Source organism: Danio rerio, chromosome 1 (assembly GCF_052040795.2).
Source record: "Danio rerio strain M-AB ecotype USA chromosome 1, GRCz13ab, whole genome shotgun sequence".
NCBI lineage: Eukaryota > Metazoa > Chordata > Actinopteri > Cypriniformes > Danionidae > Danio > Danio rerio.
Genome location: NC_141021.1, coordinates 55,766,773 through 55,793,286, shown reverse-complemented (window position 1 = coordinate 55,793,286; position 26,514 = coordinate 55,766,773). Strand labels below are relative to the sequence as shown.

Sequence of the window (26,514 nt, the reverse complement as noted above, 5' to 3'; positions counted from 1 at the left end):
ATTATATATTTTTACTTATTTATTTTTCAGTTGGTTTATTTATTTATATATATCTTGATTCATCTTTGAATACTTATTGAAGGTCTTAGAAAATAGGGAGGGGTGGGGGAAGGGAGGGATGGTGCATAGGAAGTGTAAGTTTGATTTAGGAGTTCTACAGTTTCCTTGTTGCCATTTATTTCATGTCATATCTTTGCTGATAGGACTTCAATTTTTCATATACATTTATACGTTTGTTTCTTATCTGGAAAAAAATGCAATAGAAATGTTGAAAATACACTAATAGCCATAAAGAGATTACAGGGGAGAGATGGGGGTAGTTGAATTGATGTACATCATTCTATTGTTATTTCAGCATGTATACTGTATTAGCTTATAGTCACGTGATGTCAACATGGGAGCGCCCTGAGGGGGGGACCCGCTCTATCCAGAATATACTGCTTTTCCAAATTTCAAGATGATCCGTCAAGACTCTACGATGTTTTAATAAAGTGTGTCCAAATATAATGCGCATTTAGTTTTAAATCGAGCAATCATCCTCTAAATAATTATTTCTTAACGATGTTATCAGAAGTTATTAAATGATCTTATCTCGAGCTCTCGTCACGTCAGTGGACTTATAACCTATGTCCCTGCTTCAACAGCCACGCTTCACTTACATTTTTTGTCGACGTTTTTATTAATTACAGCGGGTTTTGCAGCCCAAAACAACATGTTGCTGTTGAGTTATTACATATTACGCGCGTAAAGCTCCTGCGTGGGCGGTGTGTGTGTGTGAGAGTGTTTTCAGTTGATATCTGATCTGCGTATTAGGAGAAACAGAGGAAGAAGCCTACAGTGCACACACATGGATTAATAGCAGCGATCAATAGGATATCATATATACCATCTCCATGACAGACTTCAATGACTTTTGCATAGGGAGAACATGTGAACTTCACGCTGCTGTTGTGGTTGGCCTACCAACAATCTCGCTTCGATGATTTCAGTGACCCTCTTTCTCGTCTTCATCGCAGGATTGTGGATTAATAAGCCGGCCAAACTAAAATCAATGGTAGGGAAATAAATGCACACTCACTGCTGCTCTCTCTTCTTATTACTCTCACTGTTAAACGTGCATTGAATAATAGAAGTACTAAAGAGCTATATTTATCACTGTTGTAATCATGCACGAGCTACTGTAGCTATATGATGACTGACAGACTGTATATATGAACTAGGCATGTTTAAACAGCAAAAAGCCAACAAGTTGTGTTTAAAATGCATATTTAAATCATTCGAGTGTGTATATACTTTGCGTATTCATGCTACGCAAATATGTTAAGCATTTTACTATGTAAATATTATTTATGCTCGAGTGTTTTGCAAGTATTGGCATTGGACTAAGTGAGCACGTTGTGCACTTAAGGCGTTAAGGATCATTTAAAGCACACACGACGATGATGAATTGCACAAATGCAACAGCACTTAGTCTGAAAGTTAACTAATAAATCAACTGTACAGGTGCACGCGCACGCTTTTATATTGCACGTCATGTTGTTGAATCAGCTCAATTACAAAACGACGATGATTTTGGACGATCCTCATTATTTAAATTAAATTTTAATAAGCCTTTTTTTATATAACATACAATCCCATACAAATCTATAAAATGTAAACAAGGTCTTCACAATTTATAAATGTGTTCGACAACCAGCAAAAAAAAAAAAAAAAAAAAAATATATATATATATATATATATATATATATATATATATATATATATACACTAAAAATAATAGTACGGAGCATAAAAGGATAGACGCATTCATATTTCAAGTGAGGAAATGAAAATCTCCCATATACAGTTGAAGTCAGAATTATTAACCCCTTCTGAATTATAAGCCCTCGGTTATTTTTTTCAACACATTTCTAATTAATAATTAATAATTAACTAATAATTAAGCAAGTTGTTGTTATAATGATGGTTTGTTCTATGGACTATCGAAAAAATATATATAGCTTAAAGGGGCTAATAATTTTGACTTTAAAATGGCTTTAAAAAAATTAACAACTGCTTTTATTCTAGCCGAAATAAAACAAATAAGACTTTCTCCAGAAGAAAAAAATATTATCAGACATACTGTGAAAATTTCTTTGCTCTGTTAAACATCATTTGGGAAATATTTAAAAAAGAAAAAAAATTCAAAGGGGGCTGAATAATTCTGACTTCAACTGTATCTATTTCCTTGTAATCACCATTTATTTTGGCCAACATTTACTCATATGATACATTCTCAATCATGGATCCCATCCATAAAGTGTAGGGCACTGAATATCTTTCCAAAACCTCAGCATTATACATGCTGCTTTAGTTTTGGCCATAGTTATAAGGGAGAACTCATCATTTGTAATATGTGGAACCTCAGTTTTGTCACCTAAAAGGCAAATCCTGGGTGAGAGAGGGATATTAAATCCCAGACATCTACCTAATTGTTTTAACACAGATTCCCAAAAGGGTTGAATGTTTGTACATTGCCATAATGCATGAAAGCATGTACCAATCTCCTGTTTACATTTCCAGCATTTATTAGACATAATTTCTAATAATTTTCAAACAAATAACATGTGTTATTTACATTATCTAGTATCCAGCTGCTTACAACACTCAGAAAATAATTACTGCTGCTTGTTTAAAATGAGCTGAAACACAATTCTTGTAATAGACAACATATCAACAAACCTAACTCAAAAGATGATATGAAATGTAATTGATTTGGGTGGAATAAATTTAACCCAAACAAATTAAGTAGGGAAACAGAACAAAAGGAGGTTCGTAATTCTGTTACAAACCTAAATGGGATCATCTGGATGTATTTAGGGTGGAGAATGCCCTTAGAGGCCTCTCGGATGACGCAGAAAGAAGATTCTCTGTCCAGATACAGTGACATTTGCCATACTCAATAACTCTTTCATTTATTATCCTTCAGCTTAGTCCCTTTATTAATCAAGGGTCACCACAGCGAAATTAACCGCCAACTTATCCAGCTAGTTTTACACAGAGAATACCCTTCCAGCTGCAACCCAGTACTGGGAAACTCAGAGCGTGCTCACACTATGTACAGTTGCCTTGAACCGAGACGAAGCACGCTTGTCCCCCCTCCCGTCTCCCCTGACGGCCCGCACTCGCATTGCATTTGCGCCTGGGCATGCTTACATCATCGATGATTCGCTGTTCAGTTTAAGAAGCGCTCTCGCTCAGCACAGTGGACATTTCTTTATTTTGTTTTAGTGGTTTGGGATGCGGTGACACGCAGTCAAATATTTTGCCAAACCGATCAGCCACTTTTGACGCTCATAAACAACCATAGTCCTCCTGCTGCAGGAATCAGGAGGTTTGCTGAAGGCGCAGCTGTGGTGCAGTGAGGGGTTTGCGTCTTTAATAACCTACGACAGTTTGTGTTCATGGAATTGTAAGAATGATTGATAAATCGACAGAAACAGTCCCTTAAAAGTCACGTCTCGTCTTTGGTTTCATGTTCTGGTGCGCTTTGCACTCACACCATATCACCCTGCAGCCCAAGACCGGTTACTCACTGAAGCCAAGCAGGGCTGAGCCTGGTTAGTACCTGGATGGGAGACCACTAGGGAACACTAGGTTGCTGTGGAAGTGGTGTTAGTGAGGCCACCAGGGGGCTCTCAACCTGTGCTCTGTGTGAGTCCTAATGCCCCAGTAAAAGTGAAAGGGACACTACACTGTCAGTGGGCGTCGTCTTTCGGATGAGACGTTAAACCGAAGTCCTGACTCTCTGTGGTCATTAAAAATCCCATGGCACTTCTTGTGAAAGAGCAGGGGTGTAACCCCGGTGTCCTGGCCAAAGTCCCTCTATCGGCCCTTACGATCATGGCCTCCTAATCATCCCCATCCACCGAATGGGCTCTTTCACTGTCTCTCCACTCCACCAATAGCTGGTGTGTGGTGAGCGCACTGGTGCCATTGTCCTGTGTCTGCCGTCGCATCATCCAAGTGGATGCTGCACACTGGTGGTGGTGTGGAGAGACCCCCCCCCATGATTGTGAAGCGCTTTGGCTGTATGGCCATACACAATAAATGCGCTATATAAATACACATTACATTACATTTAAGCGTAACGTGCCAAAGCCCAAGTGAATCGCACTGTGGCACACCTCTTCCAACTGGGCCAGGGCCGGCCGAGTAAACCCCACCTGAGCCAGATTCCGAGCACTTAAGCAGGTAGCACACCAGAAGCGCCGCTCGGCGGTGCACCGCGCAGCGCCACGTAGCGCTATGTATTTTAGAATTCTAAACATAGGTTTCTATCAGGATACACACACCGGCGCCGCAAGTCGGCGGCTGTCGGCGGCGCCCGGCGACGGCTCAGGACGCAGTTCATTTTTCAGCCGCGCCACAGAGCGCCATCTGATTAGTTTCATGTTAAATATCATTTGAATGTGCGCGTCTGGTGTGCGATACTTTAATTTGTCATGTACGCGCTGTGTCGCGGCGCCGAGCGGCGCTTCTGGTGTGCGACCTGCTTTACACTTCTCAAACGATCCGGGAAACGGGCACGGTTCGGATAGCATAGTGTGAGTAGGCCCTCATACTCATTCACACACACACTACGGCCAATTTAGTTTTTTCAATTCTCCTATAGCGCCTGTGTTTGGACTGTGGGGAAAACCGGAGCACCCAGAGGAAACCCATGCCAACACAGGGAGAACATGCAAACTCCACACAGAAATGCCAACTTTTGCCATACTCCACAATGTTTTAATTAATTATACATTAATGCAGGGGCTCTCAACCTTTTTCACTTCGGGGCCCACTTCTTTCTCCGAAAGCCCACCTGTCTGACATTTTCTCTAAAAGGTTTGTTTAAAATGCTCATTTGATTCTTTATTTATTAACAAGTATACATGTTATACATTTGTTGTGTCTTCTTTTTTATTATTAGCATTTTATGAAAAAATATAATTTTATTTTCATTTAATTATATATAAAACTAAAACTATATAATATATTAAAACAGTATATATTCAAAGAGAACCACAGGTCAACAGGGAGACTGCAAAAGACTATCTTCCGCTTTAAACTGGACTGACTGAATATCTACTATTAAATATCTACTGTTCAAAAATATACAGACAGATGTAAAATACAGTGAAACACCCTAAATCTGTTGGATTGTGTGGATCTGATGGCGGTTGAGTTTGCAGCTGGATATTATTGGGAGATCGCTGACAGGAACAGTAAACAGCTCCGCCAGAGTGCGTCTGAAGCTCATATGCAAGTTTATTTTCCGTTGAGCCTCATGATACTCCCGAATGGGCCGTTCTAAAACACTAACAGGACATTTATTTGGACAACTATGCGGATATATTAAATAGTTCACACAAAAACCACAAAGAGAGACTTTGACTTTCACTTTACGCATAGTTTGTGAATAATCAGACTTGTTAGTTGAAGACGCGATCATGAGGCTGTTTTTGAAGTAATCAATCAGAGAACAGGAGAAAGTGCATTAATTTGATCCTTTTAATATAGAACATTAATGATGAAATCCAAAAATGATATCAGAATATTTAGAGTTAGGCTAATTTAATTCTTGCGGCCCACCTGCAGGATCGCTGAGGCCCACTAGTGGGCCACGGCCCACTGGTTGAGAATCCCTGCATTAATGCATCAATGGCATAAATCAAAGAACACTACAGAAATGCATTAAAATAAGTTATTATTAACATATTTATCAGTGCTAAACATTCCTCATTTATTAGAAATGTTAAAAAGATGCTAAAATGGCAGTAGCAGTAAAAGGGTTCCATCCCCCCGTGTTAATGCACATTTGGAAGTTCTGCATGAGAAATGAGTGACGAAGTTAGAATAAAAATCCACTCATTTGTACAAAAATCCAAAAAATGGGAGATAGAAATGCATTTGCTGGATAAGTTCTGATCTAACGCACATTACTCCCACTTGACCAATCAGCTGTCTTCATTATGCTTGGCTTGTTTACAGTTGGTTGCTTGGTTACCAATACAACAGTTATCCACTTTAAAAACTTGATGGAAACGCACCTAATTTACCTTTATTTATTTATTTACTTTTTTTTTTGCAAACTTTGAAAATATTTGCTTTATAGAATGGAAGTCCGGCTATACTGTCATTCATTAAACTGAATGAGGAAACTACTTTAGCTTATATATTAGGTTATTAAGCAGCCATATATATGCTGTAAAATATTGAGCTTGACCCAATGACTGTAAAAAATATGGACGACGCGACAGCCCTTTTTCCCATTGAACGCCTTGAGGGCAAAACGCCTGCTTGACGGGCACAAACTGTCGCAAAAGACTGCTGAAATTGGAGCCAGACATGCGCAGAAGGACTGTCTGATGGAGCCAGAGGAGGAGCCGCGAAAATGAGCAGAGTCGAGCTTCCAATCAAACGCTTTATGTAAAATCAACCACGCCCCCCGAACTTCTCAGCATGCGTTTGCTGTCATATCAACACAAATGGATGTAATAACGTTAACAAATATGAGGGTTTTATATATTCAATCGCGCCAGCTCCAGGCCGCAGCGCATAACTTACTCACGGCGTCGCGGGCTGATTCCGGCTCGCATGCGGCAGCGCCTGCTCGCTCGGCCGCCGCATCTGGCTCGATTGACTCGGACTGGAATCGGGCAGTGATTCCAGGCATCCGGAGTAGGTCCAGCAGAGGTAACATTAGTCAGTCTGAGCTCTAAGAGATAAGTCTCAAGTCTCCGGCAGGCGAGAATCTAGCCGGAACTGTGTTTTGCTATCTGGGTGGCTAGGCGTGTATCAGCAAACTAATAAAGCCCGAAAAAAGCCCTGAACTTAGCGAATAAACAGTGTTCCACCAGGATCATGTATGTCAGAAACTATAGTTTACTGCTGAACTCATTTTGTCATGGTAAAATAACACAGAAATCGAATAATAACATTTCAGTCTACTTCAGTCTCCTGCCGAAGCTCAGACGCCGCGCTTTGAGAAACTGTCAATCACAGCTGTCAATCACGATGACACGCCCAGCATTAAATTACTGCTAAAAACAAACTGTTTACAAAAATGAAGATCTGCACCTATTTCAGCACAATAACCAGTGCCTTAATCGACCACGACTATCTTTCGGGACATTTTATTGCAAGTGTAATATTTGTTTTTTTTTTTGGGCTCAAGTCTCCTTCATTAACACGGAGGAGGCGGGCTTTATGACTTGTACTGCAGCCAGCCCCCAGGGGGCGATCTAACGGCCGAAACCTTCACTCGAACGTAGGCTTGCGGCACACTTGGCTTGACCATTAAGGTTAATCACATGATCTGCCTATTTTCTGACAACTGAAGAATGTGCTTTGGTAAGCTGCAACACCATGAACAACTGCAATGAAGTCACTGAGCTGCAGCACCACGTGATCTTCAAGACACGTTTGTTGATGTCATACACTGTTAAATCAGTTTTTATGATAATAAATGACTCAAGCTGTTACTGTGAATGACCTCCAACATACTGCCAATTCAGGTCAGAAGTCCTCAGATTATTTCAATATAAGACATACTTGAACAATGAGGCAAAATTGGGACACAACCAACATACACACAGACACATAATAAAGTATAGTCGGGAGGTTTGCAAGTGCATTTCTAGAAATCAGTTTTCATAAAAGATATCTGAAACATTAAAATGACACACTTTTATGTATTCGGCTTGTATCTGATGACCGTTGTACACTGTAGACACCAAAACAGGCTCTCATCTATGACTTTATTTGTTCTTGGACAAGTGGAACGGATTAAAAAAACTAACATATGTACAGTAATAACACTGTTAATACTAAAATAGATCAACAACAAGACAGATGTTCACTGTTTAAAAGCATTAGTATCATATTTGTAATAGTCACTATGTAAAGAGGAAAAAAAAGTTTATTATTAGTAACAAATTGAGTAATTATTTTAGTTAATACGTCTGCACACCTGTTCATTAGCACAACAACATTCCCGAGACAGATTTTTACCATCTGTATAGACCTGAAAGTCATGCACATGGTTTAAGATTAGATTAAAGCTCTTGTGTAATTGATTGTTGAGTGTTTTAGTTTCACACACTGCACGCTCTGTTTCCTGGAAATCAAGCATTTTCTTACCAACAACTGGGAGAGCCACTTCTCTTTCTGTGCACTAAAAATAACGTTGCTGCATCACTTGTTCAAATTGCTTGGATAAATGAGATGAAAACACAGTTCTTGACTTCTTTAAAAACAATTGATTAGATCATTATTAAATCTTATTATATGTTAACTTAATTCAGGACAACATTAATATTTTTTGTGATAACTAATTGCATGGGTAATGTACTTCTTGATAAAAGGTCCCAGTTTTAAGAGCAACAAATAATAACTTGACTTCTAGTTGATCATTTGTAAAAGTGGCAGAAGGTGGATTTTTCTGATGAATCATCTGTTGAGCTGCATCACAATCATCACAAACACTGCAGAAGACATACTGGAGCCTGCATGGACCCAAGATTCTCACAGAAATCAGTCAAGTTTGGTGAAGGAAAAATCATGGTTTGGGGTTACATTCAGTATGGGGGTGTGCGAGAGATCTGCAGAGTGGATGGCAACATCAACAGCCTGAGGTATCAAGACATTTGTGCTGCCCTTTACATTACAAACCAGGGGAGAGGGTGAATTCTCCAGCAGGATAGCGCTCCTTCTCATACTTCAGCCTCTATATCAAAGCTCCTGAAAGCAAAGAAGGTCAAGGTGCTCCAGGATTGGTCAACCCAGTCACCGGGCATGAACATTATTGAGCATGTCTGGGGTAAGATGAAGGAGGAGGCATTGAAGATGAAGCCAAAGAATCTTGGTAAACTCTGGGTGTCCTGCAAGAACGCTTTCTCTGCCATTCCAGATGAGTTTATTAATCAGTGATTTGAGTCATTGCAGAGATGTATGGATGCAGTCCTCCAAGCTCATGATGGAGTCAGACACGATATTCAGTCTGTCTCCACTGCAGCAGGACTTTATATTCCATACTGGACTTTATTTCTGTTAAGTGATGGCACTTTTATCTAAGCAAAGTCAGACCTTACTGTGCTAATGAAATAATAAAAAAAATCAAGGCATGATCATATTATATTCTGGTAAAATAAGTGTAATCCACAGTAGAGGCCTTTGCCTTTGATATAAGCCACTTCTGATGCCGAATGATCAACATGAAGTCAAGTTATTATTTGTTGTTCCTAAAACTTGGATTGGTGACAAGACTTTTGTCAGGTGGTGTATAATTCTCAGCATGCTTTGCACATGATTGAATTCAGAAAGTAAGTGTTGACAGGAAGTGCAATCCAAAGTGTTTTTAGTAAAGAGAAAGACTTTAATCCTCAATTACCATGAAGATTTCGAGAAGAATAAATTCAGAGGTTTCCATCAGCACTCTTTTTTAGGGCATTTGCAGCATTTTAATAACAGTAATGTTTGTTATTTAAAGAGATACTTTTTGATGAATGCTGAAAACCTGTAACCATTAACTTCCATAGTATTTGTTTTTACTATATGGAGGTCAAAGGTTGCTTTTAAAGTATCGAAACCACTTAAGTGTGAGTAAATAGTGAGTAAACTATTAATATTTTTGGGTGAACTATCCTTTTAAAATCAGAGTGAAATAACAGTAAATATATTTTTGAGCTCAGTCTCACTCCACCAGTTCATAAAATCAGTAAACGTTATTAAAGTTGTTTGGTTTGAACTGCAATGAATGGTTAACAGACCATTCAGGTCATTCACATTAAGTGATTAAGTTTAATTGGCTCAGCAAGAGCATCAACAACCCTAAATCACAGGATAATTGAGATCTAAGGGATTTGATGACATTGGTTCAAAGTAAATATTGCTTTTGGATCCGAACTGCATAAATTAGAAATGACTCTGCATTTCATGTATTGTGCACTTTTGTCAGTGCTTAAATTCATGAATCATGTACCTCCATAAAGCATAGTGTTTTAGTATCATAACAATTGTTGGTTTGATCATAGACAACACATGCATCGGTAAAATGTGTCTTGAACAGAGGGTAAATTGTGTTCTTAAAGGGACAGTTCACCCAAAAATGAAACATTCCTCACTATTTATTAAATTCTTTTGAACGTAATTAGGCGCTGCTTGTCAATTAGACAACACTTAAGTGTAATGATAAACCGCTGTGAGTTTACCTGCAGGTGATGTGTGATGAGCGTGCACGTAAAGGGGAGTCAGATTTTAATATTTTAAGTTTGCGCTAGAGTAGGAGCACTCAGTCGTGTTTTGTTAAATGAGTGGAATACAAAAATCTCTAATCTCTAAAATTTTCAAAACCCCAATCTGGAAAACGCCCAATCTGGCAACACTGTCTCCGGGCTCGAAATGAACCTTTTTGCTTGGTAGCACCGGTGCTCCTAACTTTAAACATTTAGGCGCATCAGCCAAAATTTAGTCGCACTTATAAGCACCGTTACTACAAGATTTATACAAACATATTTTATTGCATTTGAAATCAACACTAATCAAACTAACAAGCAAAAAAATATATGTGCCAGCGTGAGGAAAATATGCCTCAACGAAATCCCGTTATTAGAAGAAAATAGATTTTTATAACAACTGAGTGAGCAAAAGGTACACGGAGCGCTCACCAGCCCAGCACGCACTGCTTGACATGAATGAATCTGTTAACGGTATAACTGTGCTGTTCTCACGGGTGCTGTCTGATATTGCACTGATGCTTTTGACATATACTGTACCTTATTTTATGCATACGTCATGTTAATAGCAATACCGGTCTTTTTATGAGTAGTGATATTAGTTTACTCAGTGCAAGCCCGTTTGCGATGGTGTACGTGGTGTTCAATTTTACATATAGCTGCCACTTGCACAGCGGACAGCATTTGGCGATTATAAAGGATTAAACAGAAGCTCTCGTGCTAGAGGGGGCAAACAGTTACCTGAAAATTCCATCCCACAGACTTTTCATAGCGGACTTGAAGCAAATGGAAGTCTTTTATCCACTCTTCGTGTGGATAAAAGTGTAGATGGTGGATTAACATTCAGCACATGATCACTACTAAGATGTGTCATTATTTGTAACTTTAGATGCCATGATATCTAAAACAAAATCTGTCATTGTTCTTTTCATTCTCATCTTCAGCGCTTTACAGTTTTTCGCGGTGTTAGCTCTCTCTGTCATCCCAAGCCAGAATGCATTGACTGAGTGATTGACAGCTGATATTTCAGTGCTAGAGCAGTGGCGGGCCAATAAAAAGAGCGCGAAGGCGGGGCAAGCATTATGGAATTGGCTTTGTTTACTGCAGCAAGTTGACATGACAACTGTTTTAAACCATTCCTGAACGCTGCGTTTCCCGTGCAGAGATGCATTCAGCGTGAATGTCTCCCGAATCCGCGCATGTGGTGAACATTTTGCAGTAAAAACTGGTCGCACACAACAATGTTTTTGCAATTTGCATAAATGCTCCTTAATATATTTTGAAGTCGCATATGTAAAATTTCTGAAATATTAAATGAACCCCCACTCCCCCAAAACTAAAGAAAACCCCAATGCAGTCTGAAAAACAATATCGAAGGAAATTACTAAATATCAGACAATGTTGTTTAACTTTGTTTACAATTTTTAAAATAAAACTGCTTATAATATTATTCATCTTTAAGTAGTTTTTAAATTATTAAAAAGCATTCTTGTCTGCTAGGTTCTTTTATGGGGTCATTAAAGGTTTTGAATGTAAAAATAGGGGTCTCATGAAAAAAAGACCATAATAAGCACATAACAGACAATAATACTGCTTGATTTTTAGGCTGCAGAAACTCTCCATCATTCTACTCAATGACACGGGTGTTTGTTTAGTGGTGTCGCTCAGTGTGTTGTGGTGTGCAAAGATTGTACGCTTTGTTTCCTGGAAATTGAGGCAGATTTTCACTAAGAGCTGGGAGAGTCGCTTCTCTTTTCTGTGGGCTTTTTTCAATGTTTCCGGTCTTCTCTGTATTAAAGCTGTGTGTGTGTGTGTGTGTGTGTGTGATTTCTTGCAGAGAACTGGAAGATGTGCTTGTAACACTCTGTGCTTTGAGAATCACATGGAATGTCATTGGAACTCAGAGGTTTGGAATTCTATCTTAATTCTGAGGTATATCTAAGAAACTAGACTGCATATTTCATTTTGATGATTGCTGTGTTAATCAGGCAGAGAGAGACAGAGATGCTAAAATTAACCAGATATTTAGTGTTGCATTTATTCAATCAGTTGGTAGTCATACATTGCTAGTAAACATCATATTTTGGGGTGTTTTACGGCATGATTGTTACATGTTTAATGTAGTAATGACATTAATTATGCATGAGTACATATCCCTAAACAGTAACCCGCATACTAAACATCTGTATTTAAAGGAATAGTTCACCTGAAAATGAAAGTTCTGTCATCATTTCCTCATCCTCCACTTGTTTTTCTTTCTTCTGTTGAACACAATGGAAGAAATACTGAACAATGCTGGAATAACACTGACAACTTAAGACTGCTTTGTAGTTTGTTTGGATGTTAATGACTGTTTTGTCCAGCACTTTTCAATATTTATTCCTGTGTGATGTATTGATAACATTATAAAAGTTGACAACCACTTGAGTGGGAGTAAATAATGAGGACATTTTCATTTTAAGGCTGAACTGGCCCTTTAAATATATAGTTATACGTCAACCAGAACACCAGTGTAATCTATTTTAGGGTTGAAATATTAAGTCTGAAAAGGTGATTTTTTTATATACATAGACAGCATGGATATGTGCAATGTGCTTAATAACCTTTGTGTACAACATTTAAAGAATAGATGAAACAATGGCCGCTTGTCCTTCAGAGTAACAGACAATAGTAACAAGGTAATTTTATTTATGTGAAAAACTAAACACTCTTAGCTTTACTTATTAAAATATATAACAGATTACATATTCATACTAGGTTTCATTGTATTCAATTATTAAAAACTAGCTGATTAATAATTTTATAATGATTATATAATTTCTGTATGGTTTATAATTTGTTTGTGACACAGAATGACAATATATTATAATGTGAGTGTATAATCAAAACCTGTACAGTCATTAAAGTAGATGCTTGACCCATTTTCATCTTAAATCCAATTATTTAAGTTACTACTAATAAACGACAAGCAAATATGACATTTTGCTATACCAACTGATATTTCTGTGTTTTCTAAACTGCTTTGTTTGGCGTTTTAACAGAACAGCAGAATCAGCAGAAAAGACATATATTAAAGCATTGAAAACAGATACTTAGGGCCCTATCATACACCCGGCACAATAAGGCGCAAGACGTGTTTGCCCTGATGTGTTGCTATTTTCAGACCAATGCACCCCTAATATTCCTGTTTTCAGCCACATTGTTTAAATAGCAAATCCATTTATGCCACTTTATGGACTCATGGGTGTTCCGGTCTAGAAAAGAAGTGTTACGCCCCATTCACACGGGGCATCAGCGTCACTTTGAATGGGTTGCGTCAGGCGTTGCCGAACTGCAATGTGGATCCGTTGGCGCCGCTTCAGAGGCATTGCTCGCTGCAGAAGTTGGGACTAGCTCAACTTTTCAAGCGCCGACAGAAGCGTCAGCCAATCAGATCGCTGTATGCAAATACACCAGCTAGACAGTGGCCTATTGGTGTCTATTTTGAGAAACTAAAATAGACTGTGTAATAGACCAGCCGAAAGCAGGTCTAAAGTCCAGGGCAGAGTGCGTTAGTTCAGCACATGGCTTACACATTGCTTGAAAAATGCAGGATGTTCAGCAATACACAAATAAATGAAAAAGAATTAAAGGAATAAAATATTACAAAAATTACTACTTTCTACATAAATATAAAAAACAGTACCTCATTGCTTTCATCTCGGGGGGCTTTTTTAGTTTATTCATGGCAATTTTCTTTTGTATAATATTATTATTACAATTAATATTATTTATTATATGCAAATTTGTATTTGTTTTATTAAAAACAAGCTTAGATTTGTCCACCACCTGTCAGGTTTTGGATTGTATGGGGCATAGGAATAGCACGTGTGTTTGGATATATCTCATAGTTGTTTGAACACACTTTGTTATTATTGTTCATTTATGTGTTTGCTCACTGTAGTGAAGCATTCAGATTATTCACTTACAAAGTACGCCTTGTAAATTGCAAAATGCGCCATGGCGCTATGCAACTGACTCTTAAAATGAATAGGAGGTGAGACTCTGATTGGTTTATTCTCAAAACACAGCCAGAAATCATTAAGAGAATAAGCTCAACCTTGTTAGACCATGCACTGTGGCGCCGAGTGTTTTTCAGTCCTTAAACTAGTGGATTGAGACACTCTTAATGCTTTTGCACCCTTCATTTACACTGTGTGCCTATATCGTTAACAGAGCCCTTAATAATCTTATAGTGACAAAAACGGCATGTAATTTACTTTTCACTCAGTATTGGTGGTAAATTTCACAAATAATTGCAAAACACTGAATCTGAAATTGTAACTTCAAAATATATTTAATTCAGTGTACAACTTGCTATTTTGTGTTAAAAAAGCTAAATTGACCAGCAATTTTACTAACAACCAGTAAATGCATTGTTGGTTAGAATCTCCATGAAGTGTAAATCAATTCTTGAAACAGCAGGAATAGAAAGCATTTGTTTTGGCTATGTGTCGTTGTATGAATCATTTATCTAAAATGTAAACCTGCCCCCACCCTGACATTTATGACGAATACTTTTAAACATCTCTTCATCATATACTGATCTATATTTACTCGCACTTCAAAAGTAAAACAGAGAGTGGTCTAATTGGACTTTTTATATTCATTTATTCAAACTTTATTACAGACTCAAGATCCAAATCTTAAAAAAAATAAAATAAAAAAACACATAACATCTAACCTAGACATTAAGAATTTACAAATACAACAATATGAATTAGGGCTGCACAACACTGGAAAAATCTGACATTGTGATATTTTGTTTTTCTGCCATAAAAATTACAATATATAAACAACTTCACCAGATGACTTAAAGAGCTGTTTATAAACAATTGATTCAATTAGATTGATTGGACTGATTCTTTAGGGCAGGGAATGGTTCATCAAAATGTCAAAGATTAACTAATGAAAACATTTCGACTGTATTTTAACTGTAACCATAACTGAACCATAACTGAGTTTGGCTGATAGACGATGCCATCGTTTATCGCCCATGGCCAATAGACATCTTGATGCTGAGCCGGCATTACGATGCTCCACCCCGCTCCCGTCGCAAACCCGCTTGCGAAAAATACACACTCAGGTCCTGCTTACACTAATACAGCTTAGTTTTAAAATATCATTTCAGAACGAAAACGATCCACATCCACTCTGGCGTTACATCTAGCATTTCTGAAAAGCAATCCTTCGACACTATACGAGTACCAGCTCACCGGATGTTTTGAGCAGTGCACGTCGGACAATTGATCAAGGATGTACCACTGGATCGTGTCTCACTATAGTTGATAAACATGATATTCAATTAATCTTGTCTCTATCTAATGACTCTTCTGTCTTTTGAATCTATCAGGTAACAAGTCTCAGCGCAGATACACTGCTTCAATGTTTCAGTTTCAAGCCTGTACTTAGTAATTTTAGCACAAACCTCAGATACTGTTGGTTGGTTCCTGTTGGTTGTGCACCTTTTGTACCAACCAAGTTTGTCAACGGCATTATAACGGCCAGATCACTCTGCCTATTCATGCCAGAGTCCCGTGTAAAAAGGGATTGACAGGTGGTAATTTGTGTACAACTTATCTTTATTTATTTATGATTTGTTTATGGGTAAAACAAAGACCATGCGGGTCAGGTAGTTGAAACGGTAGGCTACAAATAATTTATTCATTATGAATGAATTAAATGTTCATGAATAATTAATTCACCGACGCCTATGACGACGATGCCATCATCCATCGCAATATTTCACATTAGACATTGTTATATGCCAAATTGGTCGACATCGCCAAACCCTAAAACGAACATTGCAAATCCTGCGATGTGACGATTGCGGATGTGCACATTGGGATATCAATGCTAAGACGCTATATTGTGCAGCCCTAATATGAATGTCTCCACAGCCTGCAGTGCTAACCTCTATGTCACAGGTGTCTATTCCAGCTCCTGGAGGGCCGCAGCTCTGCACAGTTTTGCTCCAACTCTAATTAAACACACTTGATCAAACTAATTGAGTCCTTCAGGCTTGTTTAAAACTTATAGGTAAGCGTGTTAGAGCAGGGTTGGAACTAAATTGTGCAGAGCTGCGGCGCTCCAGGAACTGGAATTGACACCTGTGCAACATGTAATAAACCCACAATAATCTGGTTATTGAAAGCATTAATGCGTCAGATAAATTTAAACATGAGACTTTATAACGGTGCTTTAAAAGTGATAACTCTTGCACTCAAACATTTCGCTTGCACTATGCCATCAAGGTCTCTTTAGTAAATGATTATAGGCAACTTATATAGTGAGCAGTGTTGTACAGTATGCTTTAACCCTTGTGTGCTGTTGGGGATGTTTTCATCCCCTCTGGGGGGATTTTGAGGCTTAATTTGGCCACAACGTTCTCTGTGTTTTCAGCAAGTGGAAAAATTTTAGGTGAAAAATCTTATTTTGACACATATTTTGGGAAAATGCTTTGACATTTTTCAAAACCTCAATTCACTCCAGGCAAATTGACTATATTGTAAAATAAAACGCTGTGTTCAATTTGTGTTGGTACAAGATGAAGATATAAGGTTAATTAAACATTTGTTTCAAATAAAACCCCCCAAAATTGTGCTGTTTCAGTCATTTTTTTATTGTTATGTTGGTTTAGTTGTTATGTTAGTGGCTGTTTTTGCCATATTGACATTCATTATAATGATTTTTTTTTGGATTGCAAAGCCACGACTGCATATAATCATGCATTCTTGTTGCTGATTTATTACTGTTGATTATCAGTTGTTGTGCAAAAATAGTTTAGTGGAGTTACGGTTTCCCATATATGGAGTTATAGAGTATAGTGTGCATGTGTGTGTGTGTGTGTGTGTGTGTGTAAGAAAGACATTTCAACAGTGCGCAAATGCCACTGAGAAAACCTAAATAAGCAGCTCAGCTCTCAGAACAGTAAACATAGTAAGTCAATTGATTCACACAATATTGTCTGCTGTTTTACTCCTTCAGTTTTTTAACCTCTTCAACAGTGAAAAAATCATGAAAGTAAGCATTGACTCGAAAGAATGCACTATTATATGCTGTTGTGGCAATCAAAAAATTTGGTTTTAATGAAGGCCAATGAACGAAAACAGCCACCAACATAACCAAAAGGATAGTCAATTTAAACAATACACGGTATAAATAATAATATCTTCACCTCGTCTGTATAGAAGCTAAACGAGTATTTTAGCCTGTACATACATCATGTGCATGGATTATAGTTGTTGAGTTTATAATTGTTGAGTTACAGCTCATGAGAGAGCTAAACCACATGTCCCTTTAAAGTTACAGTACAATAAATAAATCAATAGTGGTCACCATCGCACATCTGGGATTGCTAAAGTGCAGTTGAAATGTGCTTTTATGTGCGGTTGAATCCCTGAAGTGTGCATTAGCTGAGTGTGTCTGCACATCATTAACCCTTAGAGACCTACAGCTTTTTTGTACACGACTGGCCTGCCGTTTTTCAGCACTCTTATTCTTATTTTTTTTTTTAGATTTATTTTTGGCCTTTTTGCCTTTATTATTAGATAGGACAGTGTTGAGACAGGAAGCGAAGTGGGAGAGAGAAAGAGGGGGTAGGGTAGGGAAATATCGTCGAGCTGGGATTCGAACTCGCGCCGCCCCGACGTGCTACTGCACCATATGTCGGCACGCTAACCACTTGGCTATTGCGCCGACAGCACTCTTATTCTTATTTTATCTTACAGTGTCAAGTGTCATATACAGTTGAAGACTACATTACTAGCCATATTGTAAAATGTAAATCTTTTAAAAACATTTCCCAAGTGCTATTTAACTTAAAGAAGATATTTTAAGCATAATAGTTTGAATAACCAATTTCCAATAACTAATTTAATTCCTTATCACAATAACGACAGTACCTACTGCTCTTCTAGTTATTTGGAAGATTAGTAATTGACTTTAAGTGCAATTTAAAGGCTTAACTAAGATAACTAGACAAGTTATTGTGGTGTTCTGTAGACATCTGAAGAAAAAATAAAATATGTAAGGGGGCTAATAATATTGACCATATTCTAATATTGACCATTGTAATAATATTAACCACATTTTACAGTTTTTATTCCAGCCAAACTAAAAAAAAGACTTAATCCAGAGGAAAAATATTATATAAAAATACTGTGAAATGTCTTTGCTCTGTTAAACATAAATTGGAAATATTTGAAAAAGAACAAAAAAAAAGATGAGATGAAGTAATTCTGACTGTATTATTCTAAAAAAAATAATTCATTCTCAAAATAGTTCATTCTCAAAAAACACCCAGAATTCATTAAGAGAATAAGCTGTAGTGGCTGTAGTGTATGAGTGTGTGTGTGTTTGTGTGTTTGTGTGTGTGAGAGAGAGAATGGGTGTATGGGTGTTTCCCAGTACTGGGTTGCGGCTGGAAGGGCATCTGCTGTGTAAAACATAAGCTAGAATAATTGGTGGTTCATTCTGCTGTGGTGCCCTGGATAAAGAAGGGACTAAGCTGAAGGAAATTGAATGAATATTTTTAGCCTTGAGACGCTGTCTAGGTCTTTAAGAGTTAATGAGGCAAGACTGGAGCAAACAGCACTGCTATCTAATTGAAACAAAGCTGTTTTTAGCCTTTGAGGTTTGCTTACAATGAAAAGGGTGGAAAACATGAGCTTTGAAAAGTGATCAAATAACAGAGGTGATATTTATAGTCGAGGCTACCATGCCGCAAAAAGATTTGCTCCCACTTAAAATTCTGTCATTATTTACTCATGCTGTACAATTCAAACCAGTTTGTGTTTCTTTCTCTTTTTTAGTGAACACACACACAAAAAAAAATATATTAAAGAAAAGCATAAAACGCTTCAAAATATCTGTGTTCAATAAAAAGAAAATAAAAAACTAAAACCGGTTTGAATCAAGTAAGTGAGTAGTTGGCGCATTATCATTTTTGGGTAACTGCTCTTTAACTATCCCTTTAAAATGTTTAACTTTAACATTTTACAAGCTGAATGACAATTATTTGATCCTGTTAAATAATCGTGAAAAGTAGACAAACCATCAACTTTAACTGTCAATAACTGTATTCTATCCTTCATAACCACGCAGTTCAGTTTAATGTTATGCTGCTGGTATTGATGCACGTCAAATTTACACGTATGATTATTAAATTTAAAGCCTGGCACAGGCTATTTCTGTATCTGAATCTTTTCGTCACTGTGTGATAAGTATTTGTGTGCTTCAGTGCTGTGTGCTGATTAAAACTAGGCATGGGCCGGTATAACATTCTGACGGTATGATAACCATGTAAATAAATATCACGGTATCAAGATTACTGCTCTAAAATATTCTTTTTAAATATCTGGGTAAAAAACAAAACTTTTTCCCCTTTCTACACAATATATTTAAATTAGGAAAACATTTAAAATATTATGAAGCAGGAAACATGTCAGACTAAATAATTCAAATGAATCCTTGACTTCTGCTGTCTTCATTAGTTTCTAAAACACACATTTAAAACGGCATCTTTGGATATATTTTTCTGCTGAAGATACTGTTTTCCTAAAAAAAACAACAAAAAAAGTCAATAAAAAATCGTACACATACCTTAGGAATGGTATTACAGAATATTTTGGCGGTTTTAAAACCTTGACTTTTCCAAACCGCGGTATACCTTGAACATGGTTATCGTCCCATGCCTAATTGAAACACTGCGTTATTTAAGATTACTTGTTTATATTGTGGCTTTTCACAATTTAAAAAGTGGATTTATTGCAGCACTTATCAGCAGTACAGCACACACAGAATTAATAAATTTTTGAGTGAATGTAAAGGCATTGAAATGTATTTTTTCTCCCACTAAGATGGAGATAGATTTTAGTAGCCCAACGGTAAAACATAAACCCCGGGACATCAGACTACCGGATTTTGCAAGTCCTGAACAGGTGTTATGGAGCAGGTTGCTCATTTTGCTAACAACATCCAAAAGCCGTGACTAAGTGATGAAGCCTATTAGAATGGACCTGGACATTATGAAAGCAAACAATATACATTGATGGGGTTTTATTCTTTAAATTTTATAGGTCTTTCTCAAATGTTAGTGCATGAGCATGATCGCAAATGGGATTTTGTTTTCACACAACAGCTTAACACAGCTAGTGTTACTATATTAATAGTCACTTTTGAGCAAGTCATATACTGATGTTGTTTAGACATTTATACCATTTGTTGTGACATTTATATCATTTGTAATTAAAGTGTTTAGATGTACAAAACTTTTCTTATATTATAATAATGTTGTGTTGTTATTTTTGTGGTCAAAAGCGCATCATTAGCTATGTTTCCATCCAAAAATGGGAATCAACTTTATGCACAAAACTGGAGTATCGCATAAAAGACGTGCGAATAAAGCAGCGTTTCCATCCAACGAGTCAAAAGCGAACAAAATCGTCACTTCCTGATTAACTGGCGCCAAATATCAACAGTAAAAATGGAATTTGCAGTGGTAGGAGAAGCTGCGTGAATCTTTTCTTCATTTAATAAATGACTTGTGTCTCAGAAGGCAATCCTGATACGCAGTGAACGTGCGGTGGAGTTTGAAGGCGTGAGACGTGGACGCTCTTGACTGTGGAGGTCATTAATAATATAATACTGATACTAATACTAATACTGAAATGGTTAAGGAGTTTTAGAATGACCAAAACAACATTTCAGATGGTTTACAGTGTGCTCAGCCTGCTGGTTTGTCCATTCACACTCATTTTTATCATCACATGATCTCTTATAACAAAAATCACAGGACCTTTTTTAATGCGCACACTGGAATTTGTGCGGTAAAAGTGTTTCCAGGCGAGGCAGTGGCGCAGTAGATAGTGCTGTCGCCTCACAGCAAGAAGGTCGCTGGGTCGAGCCTCGGCTCAGTTGGTGTTTCTGTGTGGAGTTTGCATGTTCTCCCTGCCTTTGCGTGGGTTTCCTCCGGGTGCTCCGATTTCCCCCACAGTCCAAAGACATGCGGTACAGGTGAATTGGGTAGGCTAAATTGTCCGTAGTGTATGAATGTGTGTGTGGATGTTTCCCAGAGACAGGTTGTGGCAGGAAGGGCATCCGCTGCATAAAACTTGCTGGATAAGTTGGCGGTTCATTCCGCTGTGGCGACCCCGAATTAATAAAGGGACTAAGCCGACAAGAAAATGAACGAATGAATGAAGTGTTTCCATCGCAGTTTATGCACATTTTTTCTCATCGAATAAAACGTTTATCCAACTTAGTTATGCGCATTTTCAAAATTGATGCACATCTTGGTGTTTCCATCAACCGTTTTTTATGTGCATATCCAAAATGCACATAAAATAGGTAAATGGAAACGTAGCTAATGTGTGGATGTCAAGGCTTTGACATCAAATCGATTTACATTTGGCATCATTTTTGATGTAGTGTTGACATCAGTGTGCCTGCTGGGTTACTGCAATATTAGCTGTATTCACAGACAGACAGTGTGGCTTTTCAAATGGAGGTGTAATGGAGATAATGTGCAGATAATAGCTTGTGTGTTGCTGGATTACTAAACCACTGTACACGAACTGATGTGATGTTGTGCCATTTATTTTGTGTGTGTTCAGCTGTCTAAGTGCTCTGTTGCCCTTGACTGAAGGTCAAGCAGGACATCCAGAACAGGGACTGGAAGACCTCTTGACTATACTAGAGAACCATAAGAAATTATTCACAGTAAGTGTGAAATGTGATATTATGACGCACTGTTCGACCAAAACTCATATAGAATAATCATTTCCAAACCTTTTCTCTTTTAGAGCTCTACAGCACACTTGTACACGCCAAAGATAGACGATATTCACGTAAGACCACTTAAATAACTTCATCAAATGATTTGATGTTAATACAATTTTCACTTGGGTCAAATACTAGAGGTGCCATTTTTGTGTCTGAATGAATTAAATCAGTGCTCCCCAACCTTTTTATCACCGCGGACTGGTCAACGGTTGTCAATTTTACCATGGACCGGTGTGGCGGGGCTTCACGTGAACACAGCTGCTGCGCTCGTGCATTCAGGTTAATCATGAACAACTCAGTGCGCATGCGCTAGTTGCACTATAGCGGTCTGATAATGTTTCAATCAAGGTTTATATGCATCAAATACAAAACATCTGTGCCAAACATTTCAACTGACGAACATATTAACAATAATACAACCGTATAGCCGAATTAAATGTATGCATTGGCATGTCACAGCCCTAATGAGTATGATTATGTGAAACTCCATACAGATACACATTGCAATGATTTTGAGTACTTACTAAGAGATGCACGCACACATATATGCACAATCCTTAAATGCTCTGCTGATTTGGACTCTATAATACCTGTTTTATAACTTTAAACTATCAACAACCACCACTGAGCTATATTCTATCGTTCTTCCCGCTCCGTGTTGGATTTTGGCATAGTCCATTTTACGTGAGATGGCGGGGGTGAGTGGAAGAAACCAAGTCGGGGGGGGGGGGGACAGAAAAAATGTATGATTTCTTATGTGGCCCGGTACCAATTGTTCCACGCCCGGTGGTTGGGGACCATTGAATTAAATGAACAAAAGTGATTTTATTAAATACATAAAGCATATTAAGTGTATGTAAAGTGTCTGCCTGAATGTTTAATTAACAACATGATTTCATCATCTTTATGTAAAGATGATATGAGGCTTATTCAATTCTGTATTTTAAAAGTTAAAAATGCATCACTGAAATTTGAGTAAAACCTACTGTAGAGGTTTGAAGGATAACGGAAAAGTAAAATCAGGAGTATTTCATGCCAAACTGTGATCCATAAATCATTTTAATTTGTCAAAATACTCTAAAATGTTTTAGCATACAAACTAGTGTTACACTAAATGAAATTCTTGTTGTCTATACAGTGTAATAGTCAAATTGTATGAAAGTCTCATTGCTCTGCTCTATTATTGTTTTGAATGAACTTTAGTAACACTGCACAACATTTCTGTATAAAACTGAAACACTTGCTCTTTGCTTGTCTGCAGAATTGCACATTTAGGTTTTTTGACTGTTTTCTACTGGAAATGAAAGTTGTTTTGTATGAAGAAGGCTCAGGAGAAGACTCACCAGGGGTGGTGATGGTAGAAAGAACCTTACAGCACTACAGCCAAAACGTAAGTCAAGGCATGAAGCGTGTATCAGGATTGTGCATCGTTCAGAACTGATACGACTGAATTGTAAATGTTTATAATAACACGTCTAATTTTTTCACTGACTATAAGTGAAGTTTATTTATAAAATAATTTCAAGAGGATCACATGCTTATGATTGAACACAGCCGGTCCCGCATTATTCAATTAATGATTCACCAATCAGAAGATTCCTAAGGCACTATAAATACCCTCAGTTCCATACCACAGCCATCTTCATTTTGAAGAATCCCCCCTTCCACCCCTACTCCTCCTCCATTTCTATATGGGTGGCACGGTGGCCCAGTGCTTAGCACTGTTGCCTCACAGCAAGAAAATCACTGGTTCTAGTCCTTACCATGCCAGTCGACGTTTTTGTGCGGAGTTTATATGTTCTACCCGTGCTTGTGTGGGTTTCCCCCAGGTTCCTCTCACCGTCCAAATATATGCATCTTAAGTTAATTGAATAATCCAAATCGGCACCATAGACATGCTCCTAGTAAGTAGTTATCTCTTAAGAGCAATCACTATCTGTTCATTAGCTACTACAGCAGGGGAGATCTCGAGATCTACCTGAGCTCAAACTCCCCTCTCACCCTGCAAACGGGAGGGGGCCCCAGGCTCGAGGATCTTATAAGCTCAGGGCTCTCTCCCTGGACAGCATGTCAAACAAGCATTATAATCAATCATCAGCTAAGTGTGAACTCTTGAAACCTATTTATTCACACAACATGTGGGCTATTTTGGAAACCTTTAATAATCGTTGCTTGAAATGACATTATAAAACAGTGCATATCAGTGTAATTTTATCGAAACTAAAATGTACCTTTATCACACTGAACTGAGCTAAACTGAACTGAACTTAAACACTAAAAACTGAACAACACTGTTCCAGTTACTATGACCATTTATGTGAAGCTGCTTTGACACAATCTACATTGTAAAAGCGCTATACAAATAAAGCTGAATTAAAGTAAATCCTAAAACGTTAAAGTAAAACATTAACTAAACAACAAAAAAAAATCTACATTTAACTACACAGTTAAGAAAAAAGGAAATTATATTAACATAAAAAACACCTATTATTTGCTTTTTTACTGGACATTTAAAGATAAAGGTTAAATATTATTAATTTAAGCAATAAATTATTTTTAAACTATATATACACATATATATGTATTTGTGTGTTTGTGTAATATAGTAATGACATAGACACTAATAAACAATTAAAGAACTTAAACTAACAAAGAATCGTTATATACAGTTGAAGTCAGAATTATTAGCCCCCTTTGATTTTTTTTTTCTTTTTTAAATATTTCCCAAATTATATTTAACAGAGCAAGGAAATTTTCACAGTATGTCTGATAATAATTTTCTTCTGGAGAAAGTCTTATTTGTTTTATTTCGGCTTGAATAAAAGCCGTTTTTAATTTTTTAAACACCATTTTAAGGTCAAAATGATTACCCCCTTTGAATATTTTTCAATAGTCTACAGAACAAACCATCTTTATACAATAACATGGCTAATTAACCTAGTTAAGCCTTTAAATGTCACTTTAAGCTGTATAGAAGTGTCTTGAAAAATATATAGTCAAATATAATTTACTGTCATCACGGCAAAGATAAAATACATCAGTTATTAGAAAGGAGAAAAAATATTATCAGACATACCATGAAAATTTCCTTGCTCTGTTAAACATCATTTGGGAAACATTGAAAAAGGATTTGTAAGTTTAAATAATTGTTTTGAATTTCTAATTGGAATTAAGTTGTGTAATTTTTATTATTTTTTTAATTACTCGTCCCGCCATTTCAATTCAACAGCCATGCATGTGATGTGAGCTGATTCTTCAATTCTGAATGATGCATTTCTAATTTTCTATTATGTCTAATCATGAACGACAACTATATTAATGAAGAATTTGTGTTTCCACAGAATTGCTCAGCGCGACATCCTTGTGAACTGCAAGAGCTCACCAACTCCACTTTGTTTTTTGACAGGATGAGGAACTTTCTACAAAAACTTATAGATAACTGCGGAAAAAAAAACAATGCAACGTGTGATTGAAACCACAATTTCACAGATAACATAAATAATAAGCTCACTTAACTATTATCATCCTAAATTAAGCTGGTGTCTTTTATTTTGTACTATTAATATTTATATTTCTTCTCTGAACGCGTGACTGTTAATACTGTAAGAATGATATATTTTTGTAACAAAAGCAATGGGGTTTCGTGACTGATTGTTCTGTGAATGTCCTTCAAAATGTACAGATGAACAAATACTTCCACTTGTGAAATATGTTTTTTTATGTTGTTTTTTATGTATTGTTACATTAAAGCATTTTTATTAACAGAAATAGTTATGTGTTGATGTGCTGTTGAGGTGAACTGGATCCCAGAGAGTGCATGTTTTGGTTTTTATGCATTGGCTGTTGGCTTCTATTGTTTATTGTTGCTTGAGGAGGAATTTCCTGAGAAAAGTTCATGTGCTTTAAGATCCACTAGTTCATGTTGACATTACTAATTATAAAACCGACAGTTCCGGTTCCTGATTGGTCGAAGGCAATTCAATGACTCGTGCTGCGTCTCAGTTGACCTATTGACTAAAGTGTTCAACTAAATAGCGAAACCCTTTCTACATTGTTTGCAGTGATGGAGGGTAACTAGTTACATGTCAGGGTGTTACGTCATTTAATTACAAAATAAAAGTAACAGTAATTCGTTATAGTTTATGAGAAAAAAGTGTAATTAAATTACAGTTTCTTATGAACATGTTAAAGATTACAAATGGGGTTACATCTAAATGTTCTTTAAAAATCTGGAATATGTTGAGTAATATTAATCTGTTGCTGTGCCTGTTTTTGATATGCACGATGCCTTCTGCTAAGGCCATTTATTAAAGCGGTGCTATTCTGATGCTTTTGATTGGTTTTCCGGTTTTATTGCGGCGCACCACGTCTACCAGTTACCTTAATTCTCCGCCGCTGAAAGCATTAGGCTACTACATCCAGTCTGAGAGTT

At 37.2% G+C, this 26,514-nt stretch overlaps 1 protein-coding gene and 1 long non-coding RNA gene across 2 annotated transcripts in view; both read left to right on the top strand.

The window, feature by feature from the left end:
- Positions 1-26,514, top strand: part of LOC147847018 (uncharacterized) — a 919,394-nt gene that overhangs the window by 611,781 nt on the left and 281,099 nt on the right. The window lies entirely within an intron of this gene.
- On the top strand, positions 793-25,850 carry il15 (interleukin 15). Its single transcript, NM_001039565.2, has 6 exons — positions 793-1,054; positions 12,097-12,191; positions 21,914-22,019; positions 22,103-22,147; positions 23,344-23,472; positions 25,424-25,850. The coding sequence occupies exons 1-6, from the start codon at positions 980-982 to the stop codon at positions 25,553-25,555; spliced, it is 582 nt and encodes a 193-aa protein (NP_001034654.2). The 5' UTR covers positions 793-979; the 3' UTR covers positions 25,556-25,850.

Excerpts from the sequence above, each read along its gene's own strand:
- il15 (NM_001039565.2), top strand. The coding sequence starts at position 980 with ATGATTTCAGTGACCCTCTTTCTCGTCTTCATCGCAGGATTGTGGATT. Across the intron at positions 1,055-12,096 it reads CGGCCAAACTAAAATCAATG|AGAACTGGAAGATGTGCTTG; the intron begins GTAGGGAAATAA and ends GATTTCTTGCAG. Across the intron at positions 23,473-25,423 it reads TACAGCACTACAGCCAAAAC|AATTGCTCAGCGCGACATCC; the intron begins GTAAGTCAAGGC and ends GTGTTTCCACAG.